The 24655-nt window shown below is 40.9% G+C and overlaps 1 protein-coding gene across 3 annotated transcripts in view; it reads left to right on the top strand.

Moving 5' to 3' along the window:
• The window catches only part of arhgap10 (Rho GTPase activating protein 10), a 230487-nt gene that overhangs the window by 124607 nt on the left and 81225 nt on the right, over nucleotides 1–24655 (top strand). For all 3 annotated transcript variants that reach the window (XM_061881211.1, XM_061881214.1, XM_061881213.1), the window contains exons 13-16: nucleotides 2227–2295; nucleotides 3766–3840; nucleotides 9004–9088; nucleotides 15015–15073. In XM_061881211.1, coding sequence (XP_061737195.1) covers nucleotides 2227–2295; nucleotides 3766–3840; nucleotides 9004–9088; nucleotides 15015–15073 — 288 coding nt within the window. The remainder of the gene's footprint in view (nucleotides 1–2226; nucleotides 2296–3765; nucleotides 3841–9003; nucleotides 9089–15014; nucleotides 15074–24655) is intronic.

Below are 24655 nucleotides of genomic sequence, written 5' to 3' on the forward strand. Positions count from 1 at the left end.
ACATGGGGAGACCCGAAAATAATACGTTACAGTAATCGAGGCGAGACGTAACAAACGCATGGATAATGATCTCGGCGTCTTTAGTGGACAAAATGGAGCGAATTTTAGCGATATTACGGAGATGAAAGAAGGCCGTTTCAGTAACGCTTTTAATGTGTGACTCAAAGGAGAGAGTTGGGTCGAAAATAATACCCAGATTTTTTACCGAGACACCTTGTTTTATTATTTGGTTGTCAAATGTTAAAGTTGTATTATTAAATAGAGGTCGGTGTCTAGCAGGACCGATAATCAGCATTTCCGTTTTTTTGGCGTTGAGTTGCAAAGAGTTAGCGGACATCCATTGTTTAATTTCATTAAGACACGCCTCCAGCTGACTACAATCCGGCGTGTTGGTCAGCTCACATCTCTCACTCCTAATGCATGAATCCCATGAAATCTTATCCGTCTAGTCTCTTACGTGAATAAACTAAATAATATTATTTGATATTTTACGGTAATGTGTTAATAATTTCACACATAAGTCGCTCCTGAGTATAAGTCGCACCCCCGGCCAAACAATCGAAAAAACTGGGACTTATAGCCCGAAAAATACGGTACTGTTTTTTTTCATTTAGAGAAAAATGCTATAAAAAACACAGTAAATTTCTCAATTTTACCATGAAATCTATTGCTACTTTAAGATAAAGCACCAATGAGTGTCACACACACACTAAGTGTGGTGAAATTTGTCCCTTGCATTTGACACATCCCCTTGATCACCCCCTGGGAAGTGAGGGGAGCAGTGAGCAGCAGCGGTGCCGCGCCCGGGAATCATTTATGGTGATTTAACCCCCGATTCCAACCCTTGATGCTGAGTGCCAAGCAAGGAGGCAATGAGTCCCATTTTTATAGAATCGGTTGGTAGAGTGGCCGTGCCAGCAACTTGAGGGTTGCAGGTTCGATTCCCGCTTGTGCCATCCTAGTTACTGCCGTTGTGTCCTTGGGCAAGACACTTTACCCACCTGCTCCCAGTGCCACCCACACTTAGATATTGGGTGTCACTATTTAAAGCGCTTTGAGTCACTTGAGAAAAGCGCTATATAAATATAATTCACTTCACTTCACTTATAGTCTTTGGTATGACTCAGCCGGGGTTTGAACTCACGACCTACTGATCTCAGGGCGGACACTCTAACCACTAGATCAGTGGTTCTCAACCTTTTTTCAGTGATGTACCCCCTGTGAACATGTTTTTAATTCAAGTACCCCCTAATCAGAGCAAAGCATTTTTGGTTGAAAAAAAGAGATAAAGAAGTAAAATACAGCACTATGTCATCAGTTTCTGATTTATTAAATTGTATAACAGTGCAAAATATTGCTTATTTGTAGTGGTCTTTCTTGAACTATTTGGGAAAAAATATATAAATATAACTAAAAACTGGTTGAAAAATAAACAAGTGATTCAATTATAAATAAAAATTTCTCCACATAGAAGTAATCATCAACTTAAAGTGCCCTCTTTGGGGATTGTAATAGAGATCCATCTGGATTCATCAACTTCATTGCAAATATTTCTTTACAAAAAATAAATCTTTAACATCAATATTTATGGAACATGTCCACAAAAAATCTAGCTGTCAACACTGAATATTGCATTGTTGCATTTCTTTTCACAGTTTATGAACTTACATTCATATTTTGTTGAAGTATTATTCAATAAATATATTTATAAAGGATTTTTGAATTGTTGCTATTTTTAGAATATTTAAAAAAGATCTCACATACCCCTTGGCATACCTTCAAGTACCCCCAGGGGTACACGTACCCCCATTTGAGAACCCCTGCATTAAGCCACTGAGTAGGTTGAAATTGCACAATTTGGTGGATAACTTGTGTTGAAATCTTTATTATTGTTTATTTCTATTTAAAAAAAACAGTTTAAATATTTGATAATATACTTTTGCATTTTTTGACAATATTTAAATTAACTTAATTTGAGATTTCATGGACTACATATATACTTATATATATATATGTGCATTTGTGTGTTTGTATGTGTATATATATATATAATATATATATATATATATATATATATATATATATATGTGTATAAAATGTGTGTGTGTATATAAAAACAACTTTATTGACCTCATCATATTTTTTTCAAATTTCAGTAGGACTCTAAGTCACTTTCTTACCAAACCGAGTTCATCTTCTTTTTCTTTTTTTCTTTTCTTTTTGCAGTCGATGCCCAGCTGGATGAAGTGGGTCTGGATTTTGTGAAGAACTCCATCATCGCCATAGAAACCAGAGGTGAGCGTGCAAACAGTGGGTTACGTCAGTGGTCCCCAACCACCGGGCTGTGGCCCGATTGGTACCGGGCCGCAGAATAATTTTTTATAAATTTTTATTTAAAAAAAAAAAAAAATATATATATATATATATTATTTATTTATTTCTTTTTATTAAATCAACATAAAAACACAACATACACTTACAATTAGTGCACCAACCAAAAAAACCTCCCTTTCTCATGACAAAAACTTCCCTTTTTCATGACAAAGGAAAAAAAAAATAAAAATAAAAATAAAAAAAAGAACCCCCTCGCACCGGGCCGCGGGACAAATTATTAAGCGTTGACCGGTCCGCGGATACAAAAAGGTTGGGGACCACTGGGTTACGTCACCCGACTGAGTATATATATATAGTTAGTTCATATATATATATATATATATATATATATATATGTAGGTGTAGGAAAAATCACAAGACTACTTAATCTCTACAGAACTGTTTCATGAGGGGTTCCCTCAATCATCAGAATCTCTCATCTCTACAGAATTGTTTCATGAGGGGTTCCCTCAATCATCAGGAGATTCTGATGATTGAGGGAACCCCTCATGAAACAGTTCTGTAGAGATGAAGTAGTCTTGTGATTTTTCCCACACATACATATTGCCCTCTACCACGGTATCGAGCACTATTCTCTGGATAATCCAATCAAGATATATATATATATATATGAAATACTTGACTTTTAGTGAATTCTAGCTATATATATTTATTTTATTATATATATGTAAATAAAATAAATAGTTGAATTTCAGACAGCACCTATCAAATGCACAGTAATAAAATCACAGTTGTTCTACTAACTGTACTGTGCTTGCTGGTTACTAAAAAACAACAACAACAGTTACCTTTCACTATTTGAGTAACCTTTGTTCTTCCATTTGCATACGGGTGAGCACCAAGGAAGGAAACATTTGGATTAGCACGTTTACATGAATCCTTCCTGCATTACACTTAAAAAGTAAAGGAAAACGACCAAGTCGAATTAAAAAGTATAGGAAAACGACCAAGTCGAGGAGGAGACACCTCCTCTTGCATTAAATTGGGTTCTTCTTTGACTCCCTCCACATATTTGTGTGGAAATCGGTTGCTTGGGTTTTGTGCAACTCTGCTTGCAAACTAACAGTGATTCACAAGGGTGTAGTGTCTCTTTCTGTACACACGGGGGCGCACTTGTTTTAACTATATAACTTACATCACAGCTACTGATCACATGTCCTTTTATTTATTACTCCTTTTGAACTTCAGATGCCTTTATTTATTTATTTAATGTTGAAAGTTAAAGTGCCCTAATATGTTGTGTATGTACACATACAGGTTTTTTTTGTTTACATTATATACACACCTTTGAAGTATATTTTGCCTTTGTTGTCTGCTTAATTGCCGGTAAAAGTGCGGAAATGAATTATTGTCATTATTTTTCCTGCACAGGTATCAATGACCAAGGTCTGTACAGAGTAGTGGGAGTAAGCTCCAAGGTCCAGAATCTCCTCTCGTTAATGATTGGTAAGTCATTGATTATTATTCCCGCCCTTGAAATAGGTGTTTGCCTCCACTCCCTTAAAGGCCTACTGAAAGCCACTACTAGCGACCACGCAGTCTGATAGTTTATATATCAATGATGAAATATTAACATTGCAACACATGCCAATACGGCCTTTTTAGTTTACTAAATTGCAATTTTAAATTTCCCGCGAGTTGAAAACGTGGCGGAATGATGACGTGTACGCGTGACGTCACGGACAGTCAGGAAATATAAGCGCTGCACCACTAGCGGCTAAAAGTCGTCCGCTTTAATCGCATAATTCCACAGTACTTTGGACATCTGTGTTGCTGAATCTTTTGCAATTTGTTCATTTAATAATGGAGACGTCAAAGAAGAATGCTGTTGGTGGAAAGCGGTGTATTGCAGCTGCCTTTAGCACCGAGACACAGCCGCTGTTTCTTTGGTTGTTGTGAAAATATAACACAGAGCGGTCAAGCGAACATGTTTCTCGACGTCAACCAGCATGTTTTTGGATGGGGAAATTGTGATATATATATATCTTACTGGAGACATCAGTGGATTATTCGTCGTCCTGCAGCAGCTGTCATAAAAAAGACAGCTGTGAACTTGGCTCCTCGGCTTCTCTCTGAGACACTGCGTGTTCACCGCAGCCATCCGACCTCGAGGTATGTCTTTACAATCTTTAAAATCTCACTAAAACACTATTAACACAATAAGCAGATAAGGGATCTTCCAGAATTATCCTAGTAAATGTGTCTAATTACATCTGAAACGCTCACACTGCCGCCGCTTTTTTTATTTTTTATTTTATTTTATTTTTTTCCCTTCCTTCACTATCAATATCGTAATTCACAAATCTTTCATCCTCGCTCAAATGAATGGGGAAATTGTCGCAATGATGAAATATTAACATTGCAACACATGCCAATACGGCCGGTTTAGTTTACCAAATTGCAATTTTAAATTTGCGCGGGAGTATCCTGCTAAAACGTCGCGGTATGACGATGCGTGCGCGTGACGTCACGCATTGTAGAGGACATTTTGTTCCAGCACTGTTCCCAGCTATAAGTTGTCTGTTTTCATCGCATAATTCCACAGTATTCTGGAAATCTGTGTTGCTGAATCTTTTGCAATTTGTTCAATGAATAATGGAGACGTCAAAGAAGAAAGCTGTAGGTGGGAAGCGGTGTATTGCGGCCGCCTTTAGCAACACAAACACAGCCGGTGTTTCATTATTTACATTCCCGAAAGATGACGGTGAAGCTTTACTATGGAACAGAGTGGTCAAGCGAACACGGTTCTCTACCACATGTCACCCGGCAGGTTTCGGTGAGAAAATTGTGGTAATAAGTCGGCTCTTACCGTAGACATGAGCGGAGAGTTTGCGTCATTTCTCCTGCACCTGTCAAAGAGGCAGCTGTGGATTCTCAGCCGCCCCCGAACGTGGGATGCTTCCACCGTGGAGGAGGGGAAAAAAAAAAAATCTCAGCCCGGCCCCACCGTCTGCCTTCGCCTCGTCGAGAAACGTGGCTTCCCTCGGAGACAGTGGCGGTCACCACACCCGTGTCCACACCCCTCCGACTTTCATGTTGTACAGGTACAACCATATAATCTCACTAAAACACTAGTAACACAATAAGCAGATGAGGGATTTTCCAGAATTACCCTAGTAAATATGTCTAATAACATCTGAATCGCTCTGCCGTCTAGGTTTTTTTTTTTTTCCTAGTCCTTCACTGTCACTTTCCTCATCCACGAATCTTTCATCCTCGCTCAAATTAATGGGGAAATCGTTGCTTTCTCGGTCCGAATCGCTCTCGCTGCTGGTGGCCATGATTCCTAAATCCTTTCAGCAAAAGAGCGGTCAAGCTAACATGTTTCTCTACGTCAACCAGCAAGGTTTTGGATGGGAAAATTGTGATATTAAGTCGGCTCTTACCGGAGACTTCAGTGGATTATGGGACCTCTTCCTGTAGCTGTCAAAAAGGCAGCTGTGATCTTGGCTCCTTGGCTTCTCTCAGAGACACTGGCGTTCACCGCAGCCATCCGACTTTCAGGTTTGTCAATGTAATTTCACTATAATACTATTAACACAATAAGCAGATAAGGGATTTTCCAGAATTATCCTGGTAAATGTGTCTAATTACATCTGAAACACACCCACTGCCGCTGCCCGAAGCCGTCGATTTTCTTTTTTATTTATTTATTTTTTAGTGCCTCACTCTAACTTACCTCATCTTCAAATCTTTCATCCTCGCTCAAATTAATGGGGAAATTGTCGCTTTCTCGGTCCGAATCGCTCTCGCTGCTGGTGGCCATGATTGTAAACAATGTTCAGATGTGAGGAGCTCCACAATCCGTGACGTCACGCGCACATCGTCTGATACTTCCGGTACAGGCAAGGCTTTTTTATTAGCGACCAAACGTTGCGAACTTTATCGTGGATGTTCTCTACTAAATCCTTTCAGCAAAAATATGATAATATGGCGAAATGATCAAGTATGACACATAGAATGGACCTGCTATCCCCGTTTAAATAAGAACATCTCATTTCAGTAGGCCTTTAACTCAGCGGTGACACAGTAGATGCGTCTTTTTAAGATTTCCTAGCCGTCGTCCTGCACAAACCACAACGACATCCTCACACCCAATGTGATGTCGGTGACCGTGACAATGATGACTATGAGAAACCTTGGAGAGGACCGCATATGTGGGCAACCCCTCGCCCCAAGGGGGTTGAGGGGTTGCCCTCATATGCGCTTGAACTAAGCAAAATCATCTGCCAATAGAACAAGAAAATTTGGCTTGTCTAGACTTTCCAAAAGAAGTAAAATTAAAGCTGCAGGCAGCGATGGACGGGAACGCTTGGGCTGCTGCCCCCGCGACCTGAGCCCGGATAAGCTGTAGAAGATGGATGGATGGATTATTACACTGAGAAAAAGTTGTATATACATGTGTTATACATCAGTCTCATAGTAATAACAGTTGTAAAGTGGCTTGGGCATTTTATAAGGACGCCTTGGTGCCGCCATTTTGAGACTCTAATGCATTGTGAATGTAATGCAGTTGTTGTACTGATGTGGGAATAGCAAACTTCCTGTTCATTTTAGTTGGGGGCGGTAAGTGTATGAAATATAGGTCTCAGTGAGACCTACATTGAGGTTTTTTTTTCATGTGTGTACGACAGTCCTACATTGATTGATTGATACTTTTATTAGTAGATTGCACAGTACAGTACATATTCCGTAAAATTGACCACTAAATGGTAACACACCAATAAGTTTTTCAACTTGTTTAAGTCGGGGTCCACGTTAATCAATTCATGGTAACAGTGAGTTAGAGGCAGTTTGGTCTGAGCAGGAAGCCGCCATTTTGTGACAGCAGTAGCACAACAGCACCAGCGCATCAGTTCTTTGCGGGCTCACAAAATCCAAACCGGGGTATTAGTTAAAACTCTTTCATCAACTTTTAATCAGAAGGGTTCAATCCCTCAGCTGTGTTTGTTTGAAGGCGAAACGACAAATGGCCTCAGAGGAGATAATGTTTGAAAAAAAGCGTCATTTTTTAGCCGGGGAATGTCAGTGTATGAAATATAGGTCTAACTGAGACCTACATAGAGTTTTTTTTTTTTCATGTTTCTACGATATTCCTACTGGAAGTTACAGACAGTTTTGTCCGTGTTTTCTTCCTAGGGGGCGCTAGAGCGCAATTTTGAGTTGTGTTTTTTTTATTAGATCGCAGATTTCGCCAGTCCTGATATGTGTGTCAAATTCGGTGAGTTTTGAAGCAATAAAATAAGACCGCAAAGTCCATTTGGCTGTCATCTGTTTTTAATTATGAGACACAATTGTGTCAAATTCATTTTTTTAATTTCACGCTTGAAGTAAGAAATTATTACCTTGAAAAAGCAGTTTTATACTTGATGACACAGCCTTGCAACACTTGATATTCTAGTTTCAAGCATGTTTTACTCAATACAGGTCGTCACATCTCAGCAAAAAGCTGTAATATCTTACTGAGATCATTTAGGAGTAAAACACTAACATAAAATCTGCTTAGTGAGCAGAATGATCTCATCAGACAGAAAATAAGCAAACATCACCCTTATTTGAGATATTCAACCTTACTAAGATTTCAGGTTTTTGCAGTGCAGACAGAGTTTACATGTGGGTGAACTACACAAGCATCCTCATCCATCGCCATGGCCACCATCCAATCACATTACAGCACCATCAAAGACAGCGTTGGATGTCAATCAATCAATCAATCAATGTTTATTTATATAGCCCCAAATCACAAATGTCTCAAAGGACTGCACAAATCATTACGACTACAACATCCTCGGAAGAACCCACAAAAGGGCAAGGAAAACTCACACCCAGTGGGCAGGGAGAATTCACATCCAGTGGGACGCCAGTGACAATGCTGACTATGAGAAACCTTGGAGAGGACCTCAGATGTGGGCAACCCCCCCCCTCTAGGGGACCGAAAGCAATGGATGTCGAGCGGGTCCAACATGATACTGTGAAAGTTCAATCCATAGTGGCTCCAAGACAGCAGCGAGAGTCCCGTCCACAGGAAACCATCAGTCCATCTTAGATGAGCTCGGGCCCAGCGAAGCCGGCAGCGTTTCTGGGTGTTGTTGTTAAATGGCTTTCGCTTTGCATAGTGGAATTTTAACTTGCATTTACAGATGTAGCGACCAACTGTAGTTACTGACAGTGGTTTTATGAAGTGTTCCTGAGCCCATGCGGTGATATCCTTTACACACTGATGTCGGTTTTTTATATAGTACCGCCTGAGGGATCAATGGTCCGTCTGACTCAGATTTATTTTTTTTTTTTTTTTAAATAAGTTCCTAGTATTACAGGTTCAAGATCATGTCTCGACTTAAATTACGACAAGCGCGCTCCACCTTCATTTGCAGCCGACCACCTCTCCAGAGTATCCCCGCACATTCTCTGAAGTAATGAGGGGATTAATTATTGCAGTAGTAATTAGTGTCCAACCACTAACGTGCCTCCACAGCCGTCGGGACCGGACCGGACTGGACCCCGACCCCGACGGCCACCTCTCTTTTTATCCTCTCATTACACGTTACTTGCACATGTTTATTTTGACTGGATGGCAGCTTCAAATGTTCTCCGTGTGTTTGGCTTCAGAAAAAAAGAGCGACGACGTGGACCTGTCCAACAGCGAGGACTGGGACGTCAAGACCATAACCAGCGCGCTGAAGCTGTACCTGAGGTGAGGGGGACCAGAATTTATGTTGGATGCAGGATTACAGCGGAATACTAAGTATTTAATATTATCTGCCAGGTTTTTGCTTGTATGAATTATGCAGAGAGGTTGCCATGCATGTCTGTTCCACTCTTAGCAGCTTCCAGCTTGACGGCGTGTGGGTGAAGCTCTGATGTTCAAATGCACTTTGGCTTTAGAACGCTGAGGCGGCGTGAACGTATATATTTATGTCAATGTTTTTTTTTTGTTTTTTTTGGTGTGCATCACATCAACTCTTAGGAGGTAAACTTACTCAAATGATTGCTTCAAATTTACCTTTTGCATTGTTACAAACCTCAGCCACTGTCCAGGCAGTGTTTTTTTACAAACCCCGTTTCCATATGAGTTGGGAAATTGTGTTAGATGTAAATATAAACAGAATACAATGATTTGCAAATCCTTTTCAACCCATATTCAGTTGAATATGCTACAAAGACAACATATTTGATGTTCAAACTCATAAACTTTTTTTTGTGTGCAAATCAATCAATCAATGTTTATTTATATAGCCCCAAATCACAAATGTCTCAAAGGACTGCACAAATCATTACGACTACAACATCCTCGGAAGAACCCACAAAAGGGCAAGGAAAACTCACACCCAGTGGGCAGGGAGAATTCACATCCAGTGGGACGCCAGTGACAATGCTGACTATGAGAAACCTTGGAGAGGACCTCAGATGTGGGCAAACCCCCCCCTCTAGGGGACCGAAAGCAATGGATGTCGAGCGGGTCTAACATGATACTGTGAAAGTTCAATCCATAGTGGCTCCAAGACAGCAGCGAGAGTCCCGTCCACAGGAAACCATCTCAAGCGGATCAGCAGCGTAGAGATGTCCCCAACCGATACAGGCGAGCGGTCCATCCTGGGTCCCGACGAGCGGTCCATCCTGGGTCTCGACTCTGGACAGCCAGTACTTCATCCATGGTCATCGGACCGGACCCCCTCCACAAGGGAGGGGGGGACATAGGAGAAAGAAAAGAAGCGGCAGATCAACTGGTCTAAAAAGGAGGTCTATTTAAAGGCTAGAGTATACAGATGAGTTTTAAGGTGAGACTTAAATGCTTCTACTGAGGTAGCATCTCGAACTGTTACCGGGAGGGCATTCCAGAGTACTGGAGCCCGAACGGAAAACGCTCTATAGCCCGCAGACTTTTTTTGAGCTCTAGGAATCACTAATAAGCCGGAGTCTTTTGAACGCAGATTAAACGCAAATAATCATTAACTTTAGAATATGATGCCAGCAACATGTGACAAAGAAGTTGGGAAAGGTGGCAATAAATACTGACAAAGTTGAGGAATGCTCATCAAACACTTATTTGGAACATCCCACAGGTGTGCAGGCTAATTGGGAACAGGTGGGTGCCATGATTGGGTATAAAAGCAGCTTCCATGAAATGCTAAGTAATTCACAAACAAGGATGGAGCGAGGGTCACCACTTTGTAAGCAAATTGTCGAACAGTTTTAGAACAACATTTCTCAACGAGCTATTGCAAGGAATTTAGGGATTTTGCCATCTACGGTCCGTAAAATCATCAAAAAGTTCTGAGAATCTGGAGAAATCAATGCGCGTAAGCGATGATATTACGGACCTTTGATCCATCAGGCGGTACTGCATCAAAAACCGACATCCGTGTGTAAAGGATATCACCACATGGGCTCAGGAACACTTCATAAAAAAAACCACTGTTAGTAACTACGGTCGGTCGCTACATCTGTAAGTGCAAGTTAAAACTCTACTATGCAAAGCCAAACCCATTTATCAACAACATCCAGAAACGCCGCCGGCTTCGCTGGGCCCGAGCTCACCTAAGATGGACTGATGCAAAGTGAAAAGGTGTTCTGTGGTCTGACGAGTCCACATTTCAAATTATATTTGGAAACAGAGGACGTGGTGTCCTCCAGAACAAAGAGGAAAATAACCATTCGGATTATTACAGGCGCAAAGTTGAAAAGTCAGCATCTGTGATGGTATGGGGGTGCATTAGAATTTAGGGATTTTACCATCTACGGTCCGTAAAATCATCAAAAGGTTCAGAGAATCTGGAGAAATCACTGCACGTGAGCGATGATATTACGGACCTTTGATCCCTCAGGCGGTACTGCATCAAAAACCAACATCAATGTGTAAAGGATATCACCACATGGGCTCAGGAACACTTCAGAAAACCACTGTCAGTAACCATAGTTGGTCGCTACATCTGTAAGTGCAAGTTAAAACTCTACTATGCAGAGCAAAACCCATTTATCAACAACACATAATAATTAACTTAGAATTTCATGGCTGCAACACGTGCCAAAGTAGTTGGGAAAGGGCATGTTCACCACTGTGTTACATCACCTTTTCTTTTAACAACACTCAATAAACATTTTGGAACTGAGGAAACTTAATTGTTGAAGCTTTGAAAGTGGAATTCTTTCCCATTCTTGTTTTATGTAGAGCTTCAGTCGTTCAACAGTCCGGGGTCTGCGCTGTCGTATTTTACGCTTCATAATGCGCCACACATTTTTGATGGGAGTCATGTCTGGACTGCAGGTGGGCCAGGAAAGGAACTCTTTTACTAAGAAGCCAAGCTGTTGTAACACATGGATTGGCATTGTTTTGCTGAAATAAGTAGGGGCGTCCATGATAACGTTGCTTGGATGACAACATATGTTGCTCCAAAACCTGTATGTACCTTTCAGCATTAATGGTGCCTTCACAGATGTGTAAGTTACCCATGCCTTGGGCACTAATGCACCCCCATACCATCACACATGCTGGCTTTTGAACTTTGCGCCTATAACAATCCGGATGGTTATTTTCCTCTTTGTTCCGGAGGACACCACGTCCAAAGTTTCTAAATATAAAATGCATCTAAGATGCATCAGTCCATCTTAGATGATCTCGGGCCCAGCGAAGCCGGCAGCGTTCCTGGGTGTTGTTGTTAAATGGCTTTCGCTTTGCATAGTGGAATTTTAACTTGCATTTACAGATGTAGCGACCAACTGTAGTTACTGACAGTGGTTTTATGAAGTGTTCCTGAGCCCATGTGGTGATATCCTTTACACACTGATGTCGGTTTTTTATGTAGTACCGCCTGAGGGATCAATGGTCCGTAATATCCTCGCTTACATGCAGTGATTTCTCCAGATTTTCTTCAGATTTTTTTGCAAAAAAAATAAAGTTTATGAGTTTGAACATCAAATATGTTGTCTTTGTAGCATATTCAACTGAATATGGGTTGAAAAGGATTTGCAAATCATTGTATTCTGTTTATATTTACATCTAACACAATTTCCCAACTCATATGGAAACGGGGTTTGTGCTTTCTATTCTATTCTATTCTATTCTATTCTAATTCTAGATGGTGTTGACATCATTTGACAAGATTGTAAACTGTAGCAAGTATGTCAGATATTATTTTCGAATACGATGGAAATCAAGAGTAAGATGACTAATTCAGTGTTAACACTTGAGTGGGCCCCGGGCCCCTTTGTAGTCAAATAGTTGGGCCCTGAGCTCAAAAGGCATACATGGGTGTTTTACTGGGGGTTTTTTTGCCAGTAGTTTGGGAGTTGGAAACAAGAAAGAATGATAAGAAATAGCATGAATTAGTTTGTGTGTCAAAAAAAGCTGGACTACAACAGTGCAACTTCTCGGACATTTTCACAATATTTTCTCATTTCCGTCGCTAACGACGAATGTTATTACTATTTAACATGTGTGCTGCAAATACAGGTCCCATTTTATGCTATTTTATAAACCATTTTGAATTAGCTTGAGAGAAAATGGTGTTTTTGAAGTGTGTTGGCCCACTTTTAATGACACAATTGTTAGTGACATTAGCCATCTGAGCTACAGTGCTAACTTTGCAGTCACATTTTAACTCTCATGCTAGTCTTCTATTCACGATTTACCCGAGAGATTCCCGAATTTCACTGCCCCTCCCGAAAATCTCTCGGAGCAAGATTTCTTCCCAATTTCTCCCAATTTCCACCCGGAAAACAATATTGGGGGCACTGCCTTTAGCGTCCTCTACAACCTGTGGTCACGTCCGCTTTTTCCGCCATACAAACAACGTGCCGGCCCAGTCACATAATATCTGCGGCTTTAACATACACAAATGAATGCAACGCATACTTGGTCAACAGCCATACAGGTCACACTGAGGGTGGCCGTATAAACGACTTTAACACTGTTACAAATATGCGCCACACTGTGAAGCCACACCAAGCAAGAATGACAAACACGTTTCGGGAGAACATCTGCACCGTAACACACGTAATACCCAGAACCCCTTGCAGCACTAACTCTTCCTGGACGCCCCAATTTTTATTTAAATTTTATTTGATATGCCATTGATATTTTTCAATTATTATTGATAGGTTGATTGGCAACACTAAATGGTCCCTAGTGTGTGAATGTGAGTGTGAATGTTGTCTGTCTATCTGTGTTGGCCCTGCGATGAGGTGGCGACTTGTCCAGGGTGTACCCCGCCTTCCGCCCGATTGTAGCTGAGATAGACGCCAGCGCCCCCCGCGACCCCAAAAGGGGAAGAAGCTGTAGAAAATGGATGGATGGATGATTGGCAACACTAAATGGTCCCTAGTGTTTGAATGTGAGTGTGGATGTTTTCTATCTATCTGTGTTGGCCCTGCGATGAGGTGGCGACTTGTCCAGGGTGTACCCCGCCTTCCGCCCGATTGTAGCTGAGATAGGCGCCAGCGCCCCCCGCGACCCCAAAAGGGGAAGAAGCTGTAGAAAATGGATGGATGGATGATTGGCAACACTAAATGGTCCCTAGTGTGTGAATGTGAGTGTGGATGTTTTCTGTCTATCTGTGTTGGCCCTGCGATGAGGTAGCGACTTGTCCAGGGTGTTCCCTGCCTTCCGCCCGAATGCAGCCGAGGTTGGCTCCAGCGACCCCAGAAGGGACAAGCGGTAGGAAATGGATGGATGGATAATTTGAAACTTGATTGGCAACACTAAATTGGCCCTAGTGTGTGAATGTGAGTGTGAATGTTGTCTGTCTATCTGTGTTGGCCCTGCGATGAGGTGGCGACTTGTCCAGGGTGTACCCTGCCTTCCGCCCGATTGTAGCTGAGATAGGCGCCAGCGCCCCCCGCGACCCCGAAAGGGAATAAGCGGTAGAAAATGGATGGATGGACTTGGCATGTCACTATAAAGTTATATAAGCCTTGCTTGTTCAGTATTCAATGCAAAACTTGTTTTTTTATCCCTCTTAAAAGGTTAATTTGTTCAATATTGGCCCGTGGCTTTGTTCCATTTGAAATTTTGGCCCACTCTGTATTTGAGTTTGACACCCCTGTTGTAGAGATTTAAAACTTGAATAATAATGAAAATAATAATACTGAATGATGACACATTTTTAATATTTTTTTGGACCAAAACCCCGGGATCATAAGTGAGCGGAGGCCTAAATGTATATTTTTTATACATGTATTGTTTTTTAAAATAAAAATGATGAAAATGGCCCCCGCTTGCTTTGATTTTTCAGTGTGCGGCCCTCAGTGGGAGAAGTTTGGACACCCCTGATGTACACTGTTAGGTTTTTAGTGACTAGAGTTGTGTCAGTATTTTTCTCAATGAATGTTCTGCCAAAAACATTCATTGATTAGATAAAGTTGATGACTCAGAGTATTCCTCTCCCTCTGTCTACATTTTTTCCCGCCCGGCCTGTTAGGAAAAGGGACAGCCAATGTCATCCGATTCCTCCGAGACTCAAAGCAGCCTTGGACCCTGTCCAGCTGCAGAGTGAAAGTACCTTCAGATGAACTTGGTTATCTCAAACATGAGCGCCATCTAATTGTAAACCCCTCCCCTTTTTGCCCAGGGACACATTCATCATGACACTTATTCCAAACTCTCCTCTCCGTCTCCCCTGCAGGAGCCTCCCCGAGCCACTGATGACCTACGGACTTTACAAGGAGTTCATCAGCCTTGCGAGTAAGACCTAACACAACTTTGTCAAGACTGCAAAACAAACAAGCACACACAGCTGCACCCGGCTTTTCATATTCCCATTTCAGTTTGTTGTTTTTTTCCCTTCGCTCCGGATTTTCAAAGTTGTACAATCCCCACATTTCTTGACCGATTCAATCACATACAGCCAGTGTTGAGTTAGTTACTCAAAATCAGTAACTAGTTACAGTTACTAGTTACTTTATTTCAAAAGTAACTCAGTTACTAAGTCACTTACTTACACCAAAAAGTAGTGCGTTACTGTGAAAAGTAACTAGTTACCGTATTTTTCGGATTATAAATCGCTCTGGATTATACGTCGCACCGGCCGAAAATGCATACCGTATTTCCTCGAATTGCCGCCAAGTATATAGTATGCGCCTGCCTAGAATTACTGCCGGGTCAAACTTGTTTTGCCAAATAATTAGCATATGCCTAGAATTTCCACCGGGTCAAACTCGTCACGTCACGAGTGACACTTCACCTGTCATCATTTTCAAAATGGAGGAGGTTGACTTCAATCATTTGAAATCGCATAAAGGGAAGAAGATTAAGAGCTATTCAGTAGGATTTAAGGTCCAAGCTATTGAATATGCTAAAAAGAACAGTAAGCAGCTATGTTTTATTAATATACCGTAGCTGCGTGTGTCAAATATGAGTCATTAAATGACTCCCGCCTCCTGGTGGTAGAGGGCGCTAGTGATTCTTCTTGCGACTACTCGGCTGCAGAAGAAGTGACAACAAGCAGCAAGAGTGAGCAGCGATTTTTTTAATTTTTTCCTCTCGCTTGCACTTTTAACATGGAGGATTACATATCTAAAATAAAACAGTTTTCTAAACTGGACTTTCAATGGAAGCAGGAGGTAATAAAGGAAGATCTCCATCGAGACAGAGAGACTTTTAAAACTGAAGAAAGATAAGGAAGACTTCTATAAACAAGTTATCGATGCTTTTGATCAGAAGGAGCTGCGCATGGACTTCATTTATAAGTAAAGGTAAGACCATAATAAAAAAAATTTAATTAAATGTGCTTTTCATGATGGTATATTTACATCACACTCAAATGTATAAGTGCAGCCCTTAATTTACCGTATGCCTTTGGTAAATGCCGGAGTGAGAAGAGGTTTTAAATGAATTAGCGCCCCGGCGGCAATTCAAGGAAATACGGTAATAAAGAAAGAAAAAAACATATATAAGTCATACTGAAGTATAAGTCGCATTTTTGGGGGAAATTTACTTGAAAAAAATCCAACAAAAGCAATTTAAAACAAATAAAGAATACTGAACAACAGGCTGAATAAGTGTAGGTTATATGAGGCATAAATAAGCAACTGCTATGTTAACCTAACATATTATGGTAAGAGTCATTCAAATAACTATAACATATAGAACATGCTATACCTTTACCAAACTATCTCTCACTCCTAATCCATAAATCACATGATTTCCTTTTCAGTGCCATTTTTGTTCAGCCCTTCTCAGTTTTTACAAGTTACCGCCAACGATGAAATGATCCATTTTAATAGCTACGGAAGTAGCATATAGCATATAGCAGTTAGCATTCCATGACCCACAATGCACTTCTGTCATGACCCTCCCCTGCCGAATTCTTATTGGTTGACGTGTGTGTGAAGATTGCTGACATTTTCTTGGTCTCTTCCGCGAATGAGATAAATAATATTATTTGATATTTTACGGTAATGTGTTAATAATTTCACACATAAGTCGCTCCGGAGTATAAGTCGCACCCCCGGCCAAACTATGAAAAAAAACTGCGACTTATAGTCCTAAAAATTCGGTAAGAAGTGCGCTAGCTGTTTCCCCTTTAATATGCTATGTTAGCTTGTCAACATTAGCGATTTAATGTTTGCATGCTAACTTTTTTTGCTGGCATTTCGTGTATGGATAGTACTTTATTGATTCTTTCAGGAAAGTTCACTCAGGAACATTTTAATTCCAGCAGCAGAGTACAGAATTGAGATCAAATTTAAAAAAATAATGGGGGTATAAATGAAAATATAACAATAAGAATACAAATAAAAAGCAGCAATAAGAATACAAATATACCAGTATAAATAAGAATATAACAAGAGAAACGAGGCCGTAGTGAGCATGTTATAAAAATGTTATCGCATTGTTTTTTTGTCGCATTGTTATTTCTTCACCTATTAATCATAGATTTTTTTTCACTTGGAGTCTTAAATGTATGTGTGAACGACTCACACTGTCGTCGTGCAGGTTCAATGGACCACTCAGGAAGGACATAATTGAGCAGTTATGACTCTTGTTTATTTTTCCAAATAAAGCACGTCTTTTGCGCCGTCGTCGCTACTGCTGTTCGCTCTCCGTGTCTCGCTCCCTGTCTCTCGTTCTCCAGTCCGCGCTTTAGTCGGCCGCGTCTCCGTCTCTGGTGTCTTGCTTCCTGGTGCTCCTTCAGCCCCGATCTCTCCTCCTTCTCCCCCTTTTATACATCGCGAGGAGATAAGTTAATTGTGTACTGGTGCGCGATCCACACACCCGCGGCATCGCTCCCGGCACGCCCCGCCTCTCCGCTCGGCCGCATTCTCCGCCTCCTTTCCGCCATCTTGGGCCGGGCCCCAGCGTGCCCTGTTGCTCCGTCAAACCGCCGGCTCCGCCTCTCCACAGTATGCTAGCTGTTCCTCATGCTTTTTTTGATTGATTGAGACTTTTATTAGTAGACTGCACAGTACAGTACATATTCCGTACAATTGACCACTAAATGGTAACTTGTTTAAGTGGTAGTCCACGTTAATCAATTCATGGTACAAATATATACTATCAGCATAATACAGTCATCACACAAGTTAATCATCACAGTATATACATTGAATTATTTACATTATTTATATTTTGGGGAGTGGGATGTGGAGGGGGTTAGGTTTGATTGCTATCAGCACTTCATTCATCAACAATGATATGTGAGAAATGGACATTGAAACAGTGTAGGTCTGACTTAGTAGGATATGTACAGTGAGCAGAGAACATAGTGAGTTCACATAGCACAAGAACAAGTATATACATTAGATTATTTACAATCCGTGGAGGTGGGATGCGGTGGGCGGACGGGGTTTGGCTAGGGTTGAAGTTGCCTGGAGGTGTTGTTTTAGTGCGGTGCTGAAGGAATATAGAGATGCACTTACTATTACACCTGTTGGGAGTGCATTCCACATTGATGTGGCATAGAAAGAGAATGAGTTAAGACCTTCGTTAGACGGGAATCTGGGTTTAACGTGGTTTGTGTAGCTCCCCCTGGTGTTAAAGTTAAGTTAAAGTACCAATGATTGTCACCCACACACTAGGTGTAGCAAAATTTGTTCTCTGCATTTGACCCATCCCCTTATTCACCCCCAGTGAGCACCAGCAGTTCCGCACCCAGGAATCATTTGTGGTGATTTAACCCCCAATTCCAACCCTTAAAGGAGAACATTATTACAATTTCAAAAGGGTTTAAAACAATAAAAATCAGTTCCCAGTGGCTTGTTGTATTTTTTGAAGTTTTAAAAATTTTTTTACCGGTCCCGGAATATCCCTAAATAAAGCTTTAAAGTGCCTTATTTTCGCTATCTTCGAAACCACTATCCATTTCCCTGTGACGTCACACAGTGCTGCCAATGTAAACAACATGGCGGTTACCACAGCAAGATACGGCGACATTAGCTCGGATTCAGACTCGGATTTCAGCGGCTTAAGCGATTCGACAGATTACGCATGTATTGAAACAGATGGTCAAAGTATGGAGGCAGATAGCAAAAACGAAATTGAAGAAGAAACTGAAGCTATTGAGCGAATAGCTATTGACGCTATTCGGCCATAGCGTGGGTGTACCTAATGAAGTGGCCCATAGCATGGCTGCCTTATTAGCATCGCCGGTAAAATGTGCGGACCAAACGATCAGGACTTTCACATCTTGTGACACTGGAGCAACTTAAATCCGTCGATTGGTAAGTGTTTGTTTGGCATTAAATGTGGGTATCTAGTTTCAAATGTACATAAAGCTAGCGTAAATAGCATGTTAGCATCGATTAGCATAGCATGTTAGCATCGATTAGCTGGCAGTGATGCCGTGACCAAATATGTCTGATTAGCACATAAGTCAACAACATCAACAAAACTCACCTTTGTGATTACGTTGACTTAATGGTTGCAAATGCATCTGCAGGTTATCCATACATCTCTGTGTCATGTCTGTCTTAGCATCGCCGGTCAAATGTGAAGACACTCTGGTACATTCAATGGGGGTCTGGCGGCAGATTTCTTGCCAGTGGTGCAACTTGAATCCCTCCCTGTTAGTGTTGTTACACCCTCCGACAAAACACCCACCAGGCATGATGTCTCCAAGGTTCCAAAAAATAGTCGAAAAAACGGAAAATAACAGAGCTGAGACCCGGTGTTTGTTATGTGAAAATGAAAATGGCGGGTGTGTTACCTCGGTGACGTCACGTTCTGACGTCTTGGCTAAAAGACCGATAAACAGAAAGGCGTTTAATTCGCCAAAATTCACCCATTTAGAGTTCGGAAATCGGATAAAAAAAATACATGGTCTTTTTTTCTGCACCATCAAGGTATATATTGACGCTTGCATAGGTTTGGTGATAATGTTCCCCTTTAAAGCTGAGTGCCAAGCAGGGAAGTAATGGGTCCCATTTTTATAGTCTTTGGTATGACTTGGCCAGGGTTTGAACTCACGACCTACTGATCTCAGGGCGGACACTCCTAACACAGGGGTCAGCAACCTTTTTGAAAGCAAGAGCTACTTCTTGGGTACTGATTAATGCGAAAGGCTACCAGTTTGATACACACTTAAATACATTGCCAGAAATAGCCAATATGCTCAATTTACCTTTAATTAATAAATATATATATATATACAGTAAATATAGAAAAAAAATGTGTATTTCTGTCTGTCATTCTGTCGTACATTTTATTCCTTTTACGGAAGGTTTTTTGTAGAGAATAAATGATGAAAAAAAACTAAATGATTTAAAAGAGGAGAAAACAGGAAAAAAATTAAAATAACATTTTTAAACATAGTTTATCTTCAATTTCGACTCTTTAAAATTAAAAATTCAACCAGAAAAAATGAAGAGAAAAACTAGCTAATTTGAATCTTTTTGGAAAAAAAAAAAAAAAAAAAAAATGTAACATCATTAGTAAGTTTTCCTGACTAAGTTTAATTTTTCCTGACTAAGTTTTCCGTTCGGGCTCCAGTACTCTGGAATGCCCTCCCGGTAACAGTTCGAGATGCCACCTCAGTAGAAGCATTTAAGTCTCACCTTAAAACTCATTTGTATACTCTAGCCTTTAAATAGACTCCCTTTTTAGACCAGTTGATCTGCCGTTTCTTTTCTTTATCTCCTATGTCCCACTCTCCCTTGTGGAGGGGGTCCGGTCCGATCCGGTGGCCATGTACTGCTTGCCTGTGTATCGGCTGGGGACATCTCTGCGCTGCTGATCCGCCTCCGCTTGGGATGGTTTCCTGCTGGCTCCGCTGTGAACGGAACTCTCGCTGCTGTGTTGGATCCGCTTTGGACTAGACTCTCGCGACTGTGTTGGATCCATTATGGATTGAACTTTCACAGTATCATGTTAGACCCGCTCGACATCCATTGCTTTCCTCCTCTCCAAGGTTCTCATAGTCATCATTGTCACCGACATCCCACTGGGTGTGAGTTTTCCTTGCCCTTATGTGGGCCTACCGAGGATGTCGTAGTGGTTTGTGCAGCCCTTTGAGACACTAGTGATTTAGGGCTATATAAGTAAACATTGATTGATTGATTGATTGAAGATTAATTCTAGAATTTTGATGACATGTTTTAAATAGGTTAAAATCCAATCTGCACTTTGTTAGAATATATAACAAATTGGACCAAGCTATATTTCTAACAAAGACAAATCATTATTTTCTTCTAGATTTTCCAGAACAAAATTTTTAAAAGAAATTCAAAAGACTTTGAAATAAGATTTAAATTTGATTCTACAGATTTTCTATATTTGCCAGAATAATTTTTCCGAATTTTAATCATAAGTTTGAAGAAATATTTCACAAATATTCTTCGTCGAAAAAACAGAAGCTGAAATGCAGAATTAAATTAAAATGTCTTTATTATTCTTTACTATAAAAAAAATATACATACTTGAACATTGATTTAAATTGTCAGGAAAGAAGAGGAAGGAATTTAAAAGGTAAAAAGGTATATGTGTTTAAAAATCCTAAAATCATTTTTTAAGGTTGTTTTTTTTTTCTAAAATTGTCTTTCTGAAAGTTATAAGAAGCAAAGTAAAAAAAAATGAATGAATTTATTTAAACAAGTGAAGACCAAGTCTTTCAAATATTTTCTTGGATTTTCAAACTCTATTTGAGTTTTGTCTCCTTGAATTGATTAACGTGGACCCCGACTTAAACAAGTTGAAAAACTCATCCGGGTGTTACCATTTAGTGGTCAATTGTACGGAATATGGACTGAACTGTGCAATCTACTAATAAAAGTATCAATCAATCAATCAATCTTAGAATTAAAAATGTCGAGCAAAGCGAGACCAGCTTGCTAGTAAATGAATACAATTTAAAAAATAGAGGCAGCTCACTGGTAAGTGCTGCTATTTGAGCTATTTTTAGAACAGGACTCATCTGGTCCTTACGGGCGACCTGGTGCCCGCGTGCACCGCGTTGGTGACCCCTGCTCTAACCTAAGGGTCTCAGACACGTAGCCCGCGAGACTTTATTTTGCGGCATCCACCTTAATATGAAAGTTTAATGTTAATGCGGCCCACAAGTTTTATATGAATGCTGCTTGCCAGCGTTGTGTTATTTGGGTCCAAAATGTCTTTTTCAACATTCTGGTTTGCCTACCCCTGCATTAGTGGAAAAGCGGCAAATGAGTGAAAGCGACAGAGACGTTGCCATGGAGACGAGGGTTTTCTTACGTGCCTGGCTGCAGTCACACCGCGACACATGTCCGTCAGTAATAACAGTCCTCGATAACCTGGACCAATTCATTTGTTTTTTTTATTGTCTAATTTGCATCGCCTCACAGAATGAACACTATTTCTATATGACGCCGGATAGCACTCGCTATTTTCCCGGCTATTGTCCGCCGACCGCTGGAAAAGCAGAACGACACACATCGCGGAAATAACATTATTCTCCGTGCGTGGGCTAAATACAAATATATACCACAACCCCAAACATGTCTTTTTCAAAGCCAAAGGTTCGTGATGAGCAAAGACAATTCCTGTAAAAGTGGGGGATGCAATATTTCTTTGTTGAGCACAGGGGCACCCCGACGTGTCTTATTTGAAACGTCAGTATACTAGACACGCTGAGGAGTATGCACATTTTTTTTAAAGAAATCTTTTCTTGCGGCCCAGACTCTGGGTCCAGTGGCCCCCAGGTGAATTGAGTTTGAGACCCCTGCTCTAACCACTAGGCCACTGAGTAGTAGGTGTTGTGGTTATGGCGGTCATGGACCTTCTGGAAGTAGTTTGACATGTACTTCGGTATCAGGGAGGTGTAGCGGATTTTATAGACTAGGCTCAGTGCAAGTTGTTTTAGCCCTGAACCCAACCCACTTTGGAGAGGTGGGTAGGAGTGAGGTGTGATCTGGGGTGGAGGTCTAGAAGTAACAGGAATAGCCTGTTCTGGGATGTTTGGAGTCTAGATTTGAGGGTTTAACATCCATCCATCCATCCGTTTTCTACCGCTTACTCCCTTTTGGGGTGGCGGGGGGTGCTGGCGCCTATCTCAGCTACAATCGGGCGGAAGGCGGGGTACACCCTGAACAAGTATATAAATATAAATAGAGCAAAACCAACTTTTCTTATCAATTGGTACCTGTTGTTGTGTATTTGGGATCTGCAACATTTGAAATCCAACCGTGGGGGGCATTGTGGAGACATTTAGAAAATAATATTGCCTATCCTTCATACTTTCGCCAAACAAAATTGGAATTTCCTCATTTTGTGACATTTTTTGCCGTGTGTGACGATATACCCAATCAATCCACTTTATTTATATAGCACATTTAAACAACAAAATGTTTCCAAAGTGCTGCACAATAGTAAAAAACAACATTAAAATACGATCCTGAGCTCCACCAATGACTCAATAAAAACAGAAAATTAAAAAAAAAACATATAAAACCAATATGAAATAAATATGATTAAGAAAAAATTTTTAAGGGTGAAACCAATTAAAACAGTAAATAAGAATCAACATTTTAAAACACAGAGGACCACACAACTCACATGGTATTAAAAGTCAGAGTATATTGTACAGTATATGGTAGAAATGTGCACCATCCTAGTCCATCGATGCAGTCTTGTTGTGGGGCAGACTGGCTCATACATGCACATGCATCCTCCGCCGTCGCCATTTCTAATACAAAGTGCTGTAGAGTTTGAACTTGTATCTGTCAGTGTAAAGGCTAAAAAGTACAACAAAGTGGGCGTGGAGAAGACGCAGTCGAAGTGGAGGCACGTCGATAGACCCCTCCCACATTACAGCACAGGGACCACCATTACATGTTATGTAGACCACAAACGAACGTATGTTCATTTAGCCTGCTGATGTGTGTGCAAATGTTTGATTTTTATAGTCTAGTAGGTGCTTAACACAAAAAGCAATGAATAGTTCCACTTGTAATCAAAGAGTTAAAAATAACGTTGAAAATATAAAACATGCACTTGTTCAAGAAGTTGCATTAAGGGTTTATTTATTATTGGTTAGTTTAGGGCTTGCTGTCCTGGGGGTTCTTCAGACCACCAAGCACCGACATGAAAGCCTGTTTCAGGGTGACAATATATATTTTTTTATTTTTCAACATGTCTCTCAGTTGCTTTGCAGCTATTGTCTTTTTCTCTTTCGTTCTCGCTCGCACTCTGGCTCCGGCCCCAGCCCCGTCTCTCCTCCTGGCTGCTGCTTATAAACAAAGCGACAGGTGATTAGATAACAAGGCCCAGGTGGGCCATTTACGCACCTGTCGCTGATTTCGAGGCCGGTCCTGGCAACACCCTGCTTCGCTGCAGGCCACGCCCCCTCCACAGTTAGCTTTGGAATAACAATGTTATTACAAAAAAAAAGAGACCTATTATACTCTAGAAATGTTGGTCTTACTTACAAATGCACGCATTTAGTTGTGTTCAATATTTAAAAAAAATATTGTATGGCTCTTAAATAAATAAATACATGGGTTGTACTTGTATAGCGCTTTTCTACCTTCAAGGTACTCAAAGCGCTTTGACACTACTTCCACATTTACCCATTCACACACACATTCACACACTGATGGAGGGAGCTGCCATGCAAGGCGCCAACCAGCACTCATCAGGAGCAAGGGTGAAGTGTCTTGTTCAAGGGGGTTGGTACTAGGTGGGGATTGAACCAGGGACCCTCGGGTTGCGCACGGCCACTCTTCCACTGCGCCACGCCGTCCCTTAGGATGATACATTTTAAAATATTTGGCTTCTTGACTCAATCAGGCAAAAAGGTTCCCGACCCCTGGTTTAAGCATTTGACACCTTTTTACCTGCGCACTGCCTCCCCCTGTT

This window comes from Nerophis ophidion, linkage group LG20 (genome assembly GCF_033978795.1).
Source record: "Nerophis ophidion isolate RoL-2023_Sa linkage group LG20, RoL_Noph_v1.0, whole genome shotgun sequence".
NCBI lineage: Eukaryota > Metazoa > Chordata > Actinopteri > Syngnathiformes > Syngnathidae > Nerophis > Nerophis ophidion.